The sequence below is a fragment of the Chiroxiphia lanceolata genome, chromosome 15 (genome assembly GCF_009829145.1).
Source record: "Chiroxiphia lanceolata isolate bChiLan1 chromosome 15, bChiLan1.pri, whole genome shotgun sequence".
NCBI lineage: Eukaryota > Metazoa > Chordata > Aves > Passeriformes > Pipridae > Chiroxiphia > Chiroxiphia lanceolata.
The window spans coordinates 18,754,411-18,767,428 of NC_045651.1; the positions used below are offsets into that span (position 1 = coordinate 18,754,411).

General features: G+C 40.0%; 1 protein-coding gene across 4 annotated transcripts in view; it reads right to left on the minus strand.

The window, feature by feature from the left end:
- The window catches only part of GABRB2 (gamma-aminobutyric acid type A receptor subunit beta2), a 126,682-nt gene that overhangs the window by 75,163 nt on the left and 38,501 nt on the right, over window positions 1-13,018 (minus strand). For all 4 annotated transcript variants that reach the window (XM_032702825.1, XM_032702826.1, XM_032702823.1 and 1 more), the window contains one exon: window positions 10,690-10,910. In XM_032702825.1, the coding sequence (XP_032558716.1) occupies window positions 10,690-10,910 (221 nt within the window). The remainder of the gene's footprint in view (window positions 1-10,689; window positions 10,911-13,018) is intronic.

A 13,018-nucleotide genomic window follows, 5' to 3' on the forward strand; every position in this document is an offset into this window, starting at 1 on the left:
TCCTTGGGTACAAAGATCTTCATACTCTCAAACAGCTGGATTTTCATCTCAACTGGAACTTGCCTCCTCAGATTTTTCAGTTGTTTTTCTGATTTTTTTAAGCTAAAGAAACACTTTAAAAACATCTTAACTCTGAATCCTGCATTATATGTATCTGGAAATTACCTCGGGACCCTTCAAAACAAGGCTGAGTATTTTGTATTTGTATTATAAAAGATATATAACTGCAAATTAGGAACACCTTTCTGAACACCAGCCTTCAACATTTTATCCATATCCTACAGTTTTAGCAATGTACAAATAATTTTCCTGAAATTATACTGAGTCTTCTCTATGACATAAAACCACCTTGCCTCAGAAGCTGAAGACAAAAGGCTATGAAAAAGTAATTAATCTTCAGTATCTCTTCCTTCAAAAGGCAATAAACTATTCCATTTGGTTGGGAAAAGGGGTGGATGTTTCTTTAACACACAGCAGTGTCCTTACACAGTTCTTTTGCAAATAAATATTGCAGCTCTCGAAGGTATTTCTGGAAGGCATAGCAAAGTTGTAGGAAAATCACTCATGGCATCTCTTTCTTATGGCTACTCTATCACCTCTTTAAAAATCCAACAGCAACAAAAGTCATCTCCTCTCTGTCCTACTTGCCATTTCTGCAGCAGCACTGACACTATGAGAGAACATCCAAAGGCACTTCAGGATAACCACAATGGAATATTGGGTGTGCTTTGAGACCCCTGTGCAGAACAGCCACAGCCCAAGGCTGAAGGATGCACAGAGCTGGACTCTCAGGTGCTTGCCAAGAATAAAAGGTAGTCTGGGACAGAACTGTGAAATAAGCTCCTAATGTGTACAATTAAAAATAGAACGGGGAGATGAATATTCAGTATTTGCCTCCTTGCCTTTGTCTTGTTTTCCATCTCGTGCCCTGATGGCCATCTCTGCTTTGTACACAGAGAACCAAATGGAGCAGACAGGACCATCTTCTAGAGAGGACTGATAAGATGAAAACACAGGTGATGATATCTCCCCGAAAGGATAGAGCTTATCAGCAAGGGCTAAAAATAATTTCCCTCCTCAGCTGACCACATACAAACACCCTGCAGTTCAGGGGATTTCCACGCAGTTTTCATTGCCTGAAATTTGGAATATTTCGGTAAAAATATCTATGAGGCAGACTGTAGCAAGCTTTATGATCACAGTAAATTCATGTTTTCTCACTTTCCCACACAAGCAGAAGCATTCTGAACTGTGTTCCTGTGCAGTATCAGCTACACTGCCTTCTTAAGGTACATGGCTATTATTCTAAAACTCACTTCTTACAAAGACCTACTGTTACCTAATTTTTGCTAGCATTTCTACCAGTAACAACTGCTGTAAAAACTGGCACAACAATGAAGTCACAATTGCAAATTACAAGAAAAAAAAAGGGACAGAATTTGTGGATGTCAATGTTGTAATAAAGAACTTTTTCCTTCTAGCTCCAACATTTCTGATGTTTATCCACGTATTTCCAAATGGGAACAGGTTTGGGATGGACAGAAATAACACACTGAAGTGGGTTAGAAAAGTTATGATCCATGAGGGAAGCCTGCAAAATAAGTGCTAGACCACTTGGTCCTAATCATACTGTACCAGTTTTAGTTAATGCCAGTGAACCTGAGGTTTCCAAGAGTTTCCCCAACAGCCACACGTTCCTTGCTTCTCTCCATTCTGACACTGAAGAGAATGCACCATAACACTGTTCAATATATACTGAGTAAATTTTCTATTACCACTTTAAACAGGAAAAAAGCTGACATGCAACACCTACAGCAAAGCCACCTTAGCCTCGCAGTGATTGGTAAGGTCTGTCACAACATTTTCTAAGTGGAAACAAATGTTAGCTTTATAATCCCCAATGGCTTTACAATCCTGCAAAGGGCTTTGGGAAAAGGAGATTTTTTTTTCCCATAAAAAGGTCATATGCTTTTCTGTGCCTTTCACTTTTCAAGATAAATTTTTGGAACAAGTATTTCAAACTGTCAGAGTCTTAAAAAACAGGCCTGAGAGAGACCCCTGTCAGTAAGTGCAAACATGCCTATAAGCTGTAAGTGTTTGTTTGGGCAACAAACAGGAGGAGCTGGGAGCCATCAGGCAGCAGGAAAACTGGGATGGAATTGCTGTGGACACACAGTGGGGTGACTGGCACAGCTGCAGGAGCCACAGAAAGTGTAATTGCTGAAAGATGTCGGGAGTATTTGATACCTGTGTTTACTGCAATGTTTTTAAAAACTGTTCTCAAGAATGATGCAAGATGGAAAAAACATAATGACTTCTCCATTCAGAAGCTGAGGAGGAGAAGGCACTGTGGCAAACCCTCCTTGGGAAATGCTGACTGTGGATTTACAGTTCAGACATGAGAACAATTCAGGGACCCCAAGATTTGTTCTTTTCTGGCAGCTGCTCAGAAACAATCGAGTGCTCAGAGCCCACCCAGGGGGACCTGGGTTGTGTTGGTGACACCCCCTGAGACACCTCCTGCTCTGGAACAGCCACTGCTGAGGAACAGCCTGGGGTCACCCAGGGGGTCACTGCTGGGTCCCCTCTGGCCTGACATGAGCTCCTGCCTGGGGTTTGCTCTCTCGGGCTCCTCCTGGCCCTGAGACACCTCTCCCATCTGCTCCTACAGATGGCACATTCGAGTGGATTGAAAAGAAGGGTTTCCAAACCTTTTCTGTTCTCTCTGTTCTCCATTTCGATGGTTCTAGACCAGCAGAAGCAGGGAGTGTTCTAAGGATGAATATTCAGAAACAAAAATGCAGCAGAAAAAGAACCACTGCTGCCTTCTACAGGGGATTTGGGGGACAGAAAAGCCTCTGGTGAAGGGCCAGTGCCAGTGGCTGCATTCCAGCCTAAAGATCAGGGACAAGAACAGCTCAAAGTGCTCTCCTGTGGTGACTCACCCACATTCCCAGAGACTGGAGAACTCACCTGGAACCACAAAGCTGCAGAGTTTCTTATACCTTATTCTAGCTTCTCTTCTAAGCAGGACTGACCACTGTTCCAGGAAAGCTCTCCTCAGTTGATTTGCACATTGAGGACCATGAGAAATTTCAATTTTCAGAGAATTAAAAAAACACAAAATAGATCCAAGGAGATGAGGAAAACAAATATATATAAAACCCCTCTAGACTTTAGGAGTTTAGGCAATTCTTATTTCTCAGAAACCATTTTACTATTTTGTAAAGTTCAACAACAAGTATGATAAAACAGTGGGAGAACAAATCAGCTATTCTCTTCCCAGAAGGTGCATTAAAACATAAAGGAAATGTTTTGGCGGGGGGATGTCACCAAAATAAGGTATTTAACGGGAATGAAAAATAAGCCCAAATACTTGCACCTTCAGATATAACACTTGGTAAGGACAAAAAAAGACCCCTTCATTTAATAAACAGTATTCTACAATGTCTTACATTAAATATGTCAAAGAAAAGCTTCCTCTGTACAATCATAAGAACAATCAGAAATTGTGTTGTGTGACCCACAAGAAGTATTTTTACTTATAAAGACACTTATAAAGTGTCATAACTTAGATTTTCTTACCCATGCCCCTACTTATGGCCTCCATCTCAGATTTTACCAGTTTTAGTCAAAAAAATATGTGCAAGTAGAATGTACTTGCATATGAACTGTATTTATATATCAAATATACAGCATGTATTTAAGCTCATGTGTATATACATACATTTAGTATCCATCCTATTTAGCTAAGCCTTGGGCAGAGCATCCTGAGACTTTTCAATGTGAAAATTTCCATTCTCAGCATCACCAACTACCAGCTCAAATGTGATATGATTAAAAACATTACAGCAGGAAAATGACAGATTGCTGTAATTCTAAACTATATAAATTATTAAATTTTAATTTAAGATTAAATGTTTGATGACCTCTATTTGTTTTTGGAATATGCAGTGCCCTCAGAGAAATTAAACTATTACATGGTTCTACAGCTGATAGAGTTTTTCTTGCTAATATAGAGCAAATGCCACAGTCTGCCTGTTAGGCAATAAAACTCAGATTTTTTTTCACTTCAATGTAATGTAATAATCTTGGATAATAGGGCTTTTAATGGAAACGATTCCTGTGACTTAAAGCTTTTTTCTTATTACGCTTAATTGAATTAATTATTCACATACTAATGATTTAACAGCCACTTCATAAAAAATAAAAGCAAAAGACCTTTCTGAATACTTATCCCATACTTAAAATCTGTTAAAGGAACTGAAATAGAAAGATATCATTGTTTTCCTCCAGATAGTGGAGATATTCAAACTACAAATACCCTCCCTGCTGCTGAGGATGGATGGTGAAATGATGCCATTCCAAATCCTACAGCAAAATGCATATTTAATCTATAAGCCCTTAATTGAAAAAGATATTTATGACAGCCGGTGATCTCCTTTTTATTCCAAAAATTGCATCTTTCCTAAAATTGGCTCGTTTTGTGAATGGGTTGCTGGGTGGGAGGAGTGAACAATGTGATCCTGCAGAGGATGCAGCACATTTGTATCTCCAAACCAGCCTTCCCAAGGTGCACGTTGGGCTGGCATTTTATAATTCTTCATAATAATGCCTGGCACTTATGGAGTGTTTTATGGGATCAAAGCACTTTACAAACTAATTAATTAATCTTCACAACACCCCTGTGAGAAGGCACGTTTTAGCTTTGCAATTTAACAAATGCAAGAACCGAGCAGAGAAGCTGCAGGACTTGTTTCATGTCCAGGTCTTCAGTTTATACACTGTTAGAAAGAACAGTTCTAATTCTGTGCTTTATTCCTTGGGACCTTCAACAGAACTATCTGCATGAGAAGGAAAAGCAGACTCTGGCCCACCCCTTGGGCTGGAGCTGAGCCCTGGTTTGTTTAAAACAACAACTGATTCACTTCAGCACCACTGGGGGTTCCCAGTTCCTCTCCCGAGCCTGGATCTGTGCTGACTCACAGGACAAGAGCTGCTCTCACTCCTCCTGCCCCAGGATTTCCAAAGGATGACACTGGGCTGGTGTCACATCTGCTTTCTTGTTAAGGCAGATGATGCTTTGTACTCAAAATCCTACGGAATTGTACTGTATTCCAATTTTTTCAAGTGTTCACAACAGTTACATGACTTCTATTTGAAATTAAGTTTTACTAAATTGGCAGTTATTTCTACAAGTTTTGAAAAAGTTCCTGCTTTGAATGTGTGCACCCAAGATTTAAGGGTTCTTACACATGTGTATGTATGCTAACAACCTTGAAAACCTGGACACAGAAATCCAGTTCACCTCATTTCTTGCGCCAAAGGAAACAACAGCATGTCTGACTGTGAATTACCTTGGGCAAGTGCTGGCAAAGTCAGTAATTGCATCTATAAATGTGAGCACTGGCATACAAAAATTACTCAGTTAACACAACAGAAACACTTGTTCACAGGCTGAGATTCTCATGTTCAAACAAGTCTTAAACGAATTACTTTTTGCAATGCCTGTATGTGCCTTATTGTCATTTAAGAAATTTAGTTTTATATGTTCACAGGAGGTAAAAAGAGAGGCAAGAAGTGATATCCAACATTAAAAAAAATTGTATATTTAACTGGGGCAACAGAAAGCTGCTGACACTTTCTCCACCCTCATAAAAATATGCATAATATTTATTTAGTTATGTTAACGAATGGCAACACTACTTTGAGGTGCTACCTCTGCTTTCTGTGCTACAGGGCACCTCACTGGAGGGTTTATTGCCTTTTCTCCCCTGAGGCTACACGAGCCCCACCTGGAGTGGAGGCTGCAAAGCCAAGAGAAACATCCATGTGCTGGAACACCCACCCCCCTGACAGGAGCAGGGTCAAGAACAGAGCACCCAAAGTTACATCCTCCCCTCAGAAAAGAAGGCCAGGTCCTTTGTATCCTTTCTGAAATCCCCACTTAGAAAGATCTTGAGAAAATTTTTTGCTTGGCATGATTAGCATTAAAAGCCTTTAAACAACCTCTGTCCAGCTTCTGGAAATATAATTTTGTAGCAAAAAGGTAGGAGAGATCTCTCACTTTCTTGCAGAGGAAATTTTGTAATAACATGGATATCTGAAATATTATAGGCAGTGCAAAGACATAACTTTAATTCACAGAATCACAGAATGTTTAGGCATTGGAATGGACCTTAAAGACCATCTGCTCCCAAATCCCCCCTGCCGTGGGCAGGGACATCTCCCACCACACCAGGCTGCTCCAGCCTGGCTTTGAACACTGCCAGGGCTCCAGCCAGCACAAAGGATTTCAAACTGGGCAATGGAAGTTTACCTCCAAATTATCCTGAAGAATTTAATTAAAAAATAAGACTTATCAGGAGGAAAAGAAAAAAAAAAGAAAATAAGATAAAAAAGCAAAAAGTAGCAAAAATAAAGATCAGAAGATTTACTGAAGGATAGATGGTATGACCAATTCACCTGTCCAAGAGCATGGTCTGAGAACTAAAGACATTTGGAAAGGGCAATTCCTTTTCAAACTGTCCATCAGATTTTGTAGCTAATAAGCTGAATATGAGAAGTTAAACTGCTCAACGAGTCTATTAATACAACACAAATGCCCAAGGCTATTTTAATAGAACAAAGTGTGGGCGAATCTATTTTACTTGCAACAGTGAAAATTTCTAAGCAGCTGAAACTGAGTGAGCAGACAGCAGAAGGCACAGATGAGACAACACAAAATCCAAGCATCCAGGACTATTTTGGATTCATGTGACTCAATGCTGGTAGCAGGAAATAGAGAGAAGACAAAGCAAGCCCATCATACACATAATTCTCTCATTTATGGGAGATTACTGTGTTCCATCAGTCAACTAGGAATTATTGCTGGCTGGCTTGGAAACTTAGAGTTGGCAATGTATTAAATGGATCTTGGCAAGTAAAACTGTTGGGCTTTCAAATGAGACAAATCTTTTCTTTCTGACAGAACTGCTCTGTTCCACTTCCTTTGGTTTTCCTGCTGGCTGAAAGGATGGGAACGTCACCCCCACCCAGGAGGCAGCCCCTCAGCACAAGTTCTGTATATATTCTGTTTTTCAGTGAAAAACACCCACAAACACCAGTTACAAAAAGCATAAACCCATCCCACTGCAGAGATACAGCAGCACCCAGTGCCCCTGGGCATGCAGTGTCAGCTCATCCCCCAGCACAGGGCTCTGGGGAGGGACAGGACCAGTGTGGGAGAGGCAGAGCCAGCACTGCTGATGCTGCAGAGCCACCTGAACAGCCCTGGCTGCAGCCACTTCTCCAGCCAGACTGACACCCAGCACTCTAAACTGGCAAACAGGAGGCTCTTGCTTGTCACCCTTCTCAAATCTTGTATTCCATCCCTGGAAAAACCTCAGAGAACTTCCAGTACTTTCAGAGGATGAAGAAATCAGAAAAGAGGTTCTTCCCCAGAATTATACAGAATAAAGCGGAAGAGAGCTGAACTTTCCATCTGCATTTTAGAACAGATTTGATGTCAAAAGTCAGAGGAAATTTTTTACATATATATATATAAATAAATTTTAAAAATAACAAAACTTCTCTACTGTAGCACCTATCTCTGCTTAGCGTATTATATAAACCAGATATTTTAACATACAGACATTTAATTAAACCCACTTTTTTTCTTGAGTTCTGACTGCATATCTTATTCAAGCTTTGCTCACCCTACTGTAAAATGTTATCCTAGATTCAAATCTCTAAATTTACTGTTTTATATATGTTGTCAGATCACTAATATCCTCTTGCAAGTCAGCTTAACTACCAACATAGCAATTTTCCCTGTAATGACTCTTCATTTAAGACTATATGTTTACAATTTTCTACCATTTAGGTGATTTAAGTATATCATCTATTGAATGTCCTGATCTTGGCAGCAAAGAATTTTCTTGCCAGATGGAATATGAAAATAACATGAAAGAAAACATTTTCCCAAGGCACAGATAGCTGGCAGATATCCCTCAGAAACAAAAATCCTTCTTAACCTAAAAGTAGCCAGTCTGTCATGTTCTCTGTAAAAAAATGGTCAAGAATTCAGCTCTGCCTTTCCCCAGTGCCTGCAGCGTGCCCAGGGCAGCTGTGAGGACAAGATGCCAACCACAGAGATGTCCACAGCCATTAGCAGCCACTGCTCTCTTCCCTCCCCTCTTTCAGTGACAGCACAATCCAGGTGCTTCCCAAAGTGCCTCCTGGTCCTTCCTGGAATTTACCTTCACAATGTCAGGTCTGATCAGATGTGACATGAATACCATGTATGGGCTCACAAAACCAAAAAGAACAATGTTCAGGGATCACTGCTTGTGTATGAAATAGAGATTAAACCATAGGGACATAAAAGAATGGGCTGGTTACATTTACATTGATAAGATCCCCTGCAGTTCAGTGCATTTGGTCACAGCAATCAGGGTAAATGCAGCCAGATTCACAGTAACACACGTGTGTGTGTGCATGTGAGGTATGTACACACTTGGTTATCAACAGAGGCACAGGGAGGTAAAAAAATTTAAGACTGATACTTAAAGGAACCTCACTTTAGTAGAACACATCTCAAAGTAAGAATATGTGACTGCAAGTGTAAGCAAAGGTAAATAACAAAGCAAGAGTAGTGGTGATTTTCAGAACAACAGTAATGTCTGGAATTCTCTAGCTGATATGTGGAAAACACAATTAAGCAGGCATTTTTAAGATATGTGGAAATTATTACTAAGCAGGCATTAAATGTATCAGTACTGTGGACACTTGAAATGACATTAACTCTCAATTGGATTTAGATGAAATAGATAGAAAAAGCTATTTAATGCTATAAAACTGAAACCTTACCATTAGATCACTGATTGCTACAGGTCCAGTGAAGGCAAAGGCAGAATATGATCCCTCACACAATCCTGTCGTGGTACCACCAGTGCATCTGCCCCAGCCAGCCCAGGGTTTGTAAGATATTTCAGCCTCTCTCACCTACTCAGCTGACGAGGAGGAAGAGAAGGGATCCTCTACATTCCATCACAAAAGGATGACCGTGGATCATCCATGGATCATTAATGATTAGGACACAAAAGAAGGGGGTTTCTTGCCATGTCCTCATCTCTGAGGTGTCTGTCCATGTGCCACAGTCTGCACCACAACACTCTGACTGTCTGAGAAACAAGAGGGGTCGTTCCCTCTTGGCTCTGCAGTTCCAGGGGATGGGCAGGGGGGCCCAGGGGATGCTCATCCTGCCACTGCCCTCAGAGCACAGCTCATTTCAGCACAGCAAAGGAACAGTGGCAGAGTTCCCATCCCTCTCAGGGCAAAGACAACACTTGAGATGTACCCAGCAGAGTCTTACAGGGATAATCCCAAATCTGACATTGCTAGATATACCAGAGGACTAGAAAATTATTTCCTGATCAGAAAAAAAATATGTCTAAAGATCTTTAACTTTGGGCTGTGCAAAAGTTCTACAACAGAAAAAAAAAAAACCAACCAAACACATGGAATTACTATAAAACCATTTTAGATACCATATTGTGATTGAAAGTACTGAAGAAAATAACCCTGGGTAATAAAGGATCCAAGCAGTAATAATGTTTCCTCTAATTACATTAAACAGCTTTAAGTAAAAAATAGACACCATTTCACTTTATCACATCTCATAAAAGATATTAAAACTGATTTGCTATTTATGTTTCATGAAAAGGAGGAAATGTTTCATCTATTTCTAATTTATTCTGAAAAATAAAGATTATGATTTCAGAGTCTTAAATTGAAAGTTAGGCTGAATCCACTGTTGTTCTTGCTCTCACTGCAGTAACACAGATGTGTAGTAAGAAGGTGGTTTATATTTCACTTTAAACTACAACTCTGCTTCAAGGCTCCACTGAACAACAACCAACTCCAGACTTGCTCCAAGCCATAGTGCCAAAGCCTCCTGCTCCCACAGGAACCACACCTGGACACAACACAAATGGCAAATCCAAGCAGCAGCTCTGCATTTGCCACTGTTAACCCAAACCATGCCTGCCCTCTGTTTTGTCACCTCCCAGCCAGGTTCTCAGTAACTGTTTTTCCTACAAACATTGCTAACCAGACATCTGCCCCAGTTTTCAGATCTCCTCAAGAGTGAAGCCCTCTTGCTGCTTTCTCCAGTCCCCACTCTCCAAACACGCACACACAAGAAGAACATTTCAAGTCACACCTCTTAGGGAAAATCAGAAGCTGGTTCATACAAACCAATACAATATTTACACAAAAATGCTTATAAAATATATCAGTTAAACTACCAATTCATCTAGCATATACATTTTCCATTTTTTCCTCTAATCCTCATTTTGTATTTTCTATTTCAATTCCTTTGAGGAAGCAATTCCAAACCAGGCTTTTAATCCTGAATTAGTATTTCAAATGATATTTACAGTCTTATCTGTTCTTAATGCAAGTGTCTGAACTGTACTAAAAATGGCATTTTATCTCCATAATTGTACTGAAAAAAAAAAAAAAAGAAAAATTTATCTGTCCTTAGAATACTTAATTTAATTTTTTTTTCTGGAATATCATCAGTTATACTGAATACAGCAATAAAAAGAATAGCATTAAGAAAGGCAAGGAATGGGGTTTATTTTTAGGCTTTTAATCATGGTTTTAAATTAAGAGCCAGAAGAGTTAGAAATGGTTCACACTGACCTGAGTCCATAAAGGACTGTTCCATCTGGATGCAAACGAATCATTCTGTTCTTCACAGTGACCCCATGGACAAAGGACTTCTTGTCATTCAGGAAATAGGTGTCTGGCACCCACAGCTGGTCAGCTACTCTGTTGTCCAGAGTCAGGTTCAGAGGGATCACATTGTAGGACAGCCTCTTATCCCTCCACGCTTGCTGAAAGTACATTGTCAAGGTATAGTCCTGGGATTACAAAAACAAACAAAAATGGCATTGAAACAGATGGCACACGTATGCAAACCTGACAATGCAAACACACATGTACTCACTGGAACTGTTCTTAAAGGCAAACACTTCTGCTCACAATTTCCATAAGCAGATTTATTTATTTTTACAATACTGAACATCTTGTACATACTTAATAACAGCAAGGAGAACACAGACAATGAGGCATTCACATTTTATGAATGACTTGGAAGTCTCACTTCAATATTTAAAAATAAAACGGAAAAAAATGTAGAATTTAACAGTCTGCAAATCTCTGCAGCACTTTACAAGCCTGGGAGTTCTAGGAAACAGGAACATTCACAGATCCAAATTTCACCTCAAGGTCTCTGTATTCAGGAGCTTTGAGCAGGCCTTCTGTCCCTGAAGCTGCAGTTACCACCCAAACACTTCTCTCAATTAAAAGCTCTTCAAAGTCTGTTAACTTTCCCCTGGGCACTGAAACCAAGGGAAGCCTCTGAGGTTCCTGTGCTAAAGACTCTCAGTCTTCCACTCAATTTTACAGATGAAGTAACTCTGCTTACTTGGCTGAAGAATTCCGAGAGCACAGTTAGTGTGTTGGTGAATATTCACAGTATCAGAAGACTGGCATGGTGTTGCTGCAGGCCAGGGAGAAATCCATGTTCTGCTGGGATAGTTGTGGCATTTTTGTCCTTATCAACACAAAGCATGGGTGGCAATGCTGCCCCTTCAGTCCTCCTGGCTGCAATGGTTAAAGGGCAGTCCCCTCCATGTGCTGATGGAGCCTGTACCCCCTGGGCACAGCCCCTGCTCCTCCTGCCAGGGGCACAGACAGGGACAAAGCTGGGCTGTCACCAGGAGCTAAACACCAAATAACTCTTCCCAACTGTTGTACTACCAAATACATTCACCTGGTAACTACTCTATAATCTGGTCAGTTTTAACAATCTGAAATCTCTTCCCCTTCCCATCTCCCCAGGATCAGGATGAGATTCTGCTTGCAAGAACATTCCACCTACATCCGAAGGGTTTTGCTGTTCTGCTTCATCACTGTTCTGCAGGATTTGATTCATATCCAGATATCAGAAAAGCTTCAGTAATATACTGGCACTAAGAAAACATATTAGTCTTTATTATGTTAATATATCACGACATAAAGTAGATGAGCTGTAGCAATTGTTCCCCTATTATGCTTGGAATGCTGTACTTTATTCCTGTGCTAAGGAATAACCCACATGTATTAATATATAGCATATATATAGAACATGCTTCCCTCTTTACACCTCAGTAAAAGGAAGAGAAGAGGAGGAAGCAAACTAAACATGCATGGTTCAGTGCATAGAAAGGAATTACATAAAAGTGTAAATCTGGAGCACTGGCATAGCTCAAAGGAAAGCCAAGTCACCAGGCTGGAGTTCAAAATCAAACACACTGTGTTCCAGAAAGAGCTGGTGTTCCAACTAAAAATTATCTGTCATCTGTTGGCCCTAGTTTTCAGATGACTGGAGTTTCTGATGGTCAAAACAGAACACCTTAAATAAATTTTTATAAAACCCTCACAACCACAAAAGAAGCAGAGGAATAGAAATAAAGGATGATTTTAATTTGTTAAGGCTTTAGCATCCTATTGAATTCACAGGATGGGATTGTTAGACACTTAGTATAAGTCTGAAGATGAAACAGGAGCAAATTCATCTTCAAAGCCTAACACAAGGGAGTAATTCCAATGAGCTGAAAGGAATACAAACCCAAACCTCCTGCTGATGTGTCTGTGTACACCATTGCACACATCAGCTGCAAAGGTACAGCCTGTTTCCAGTACAGCAGAGTCACACTGTACCCACAGAAATAAAGAGGTCCCTCAGCTGCCCTGGCCACATGAAGCTTGAAATGCTGTCACAACTGTATTAATATTGACAAAGCTGAAAGCAAACCTAGAATTTAAATCAGCAAACACTATATTTTCTGTAAATACACAAATAATATCAATTTTATCTCTTTCATTATTACTCCATTGTTCACCTAGATTTAAATTTAATAAACTTTTTTTATTCTGTCCAGAGTAAATTTTAGGTAGCAGAAAACTTAAATTTAGATAAACAGAA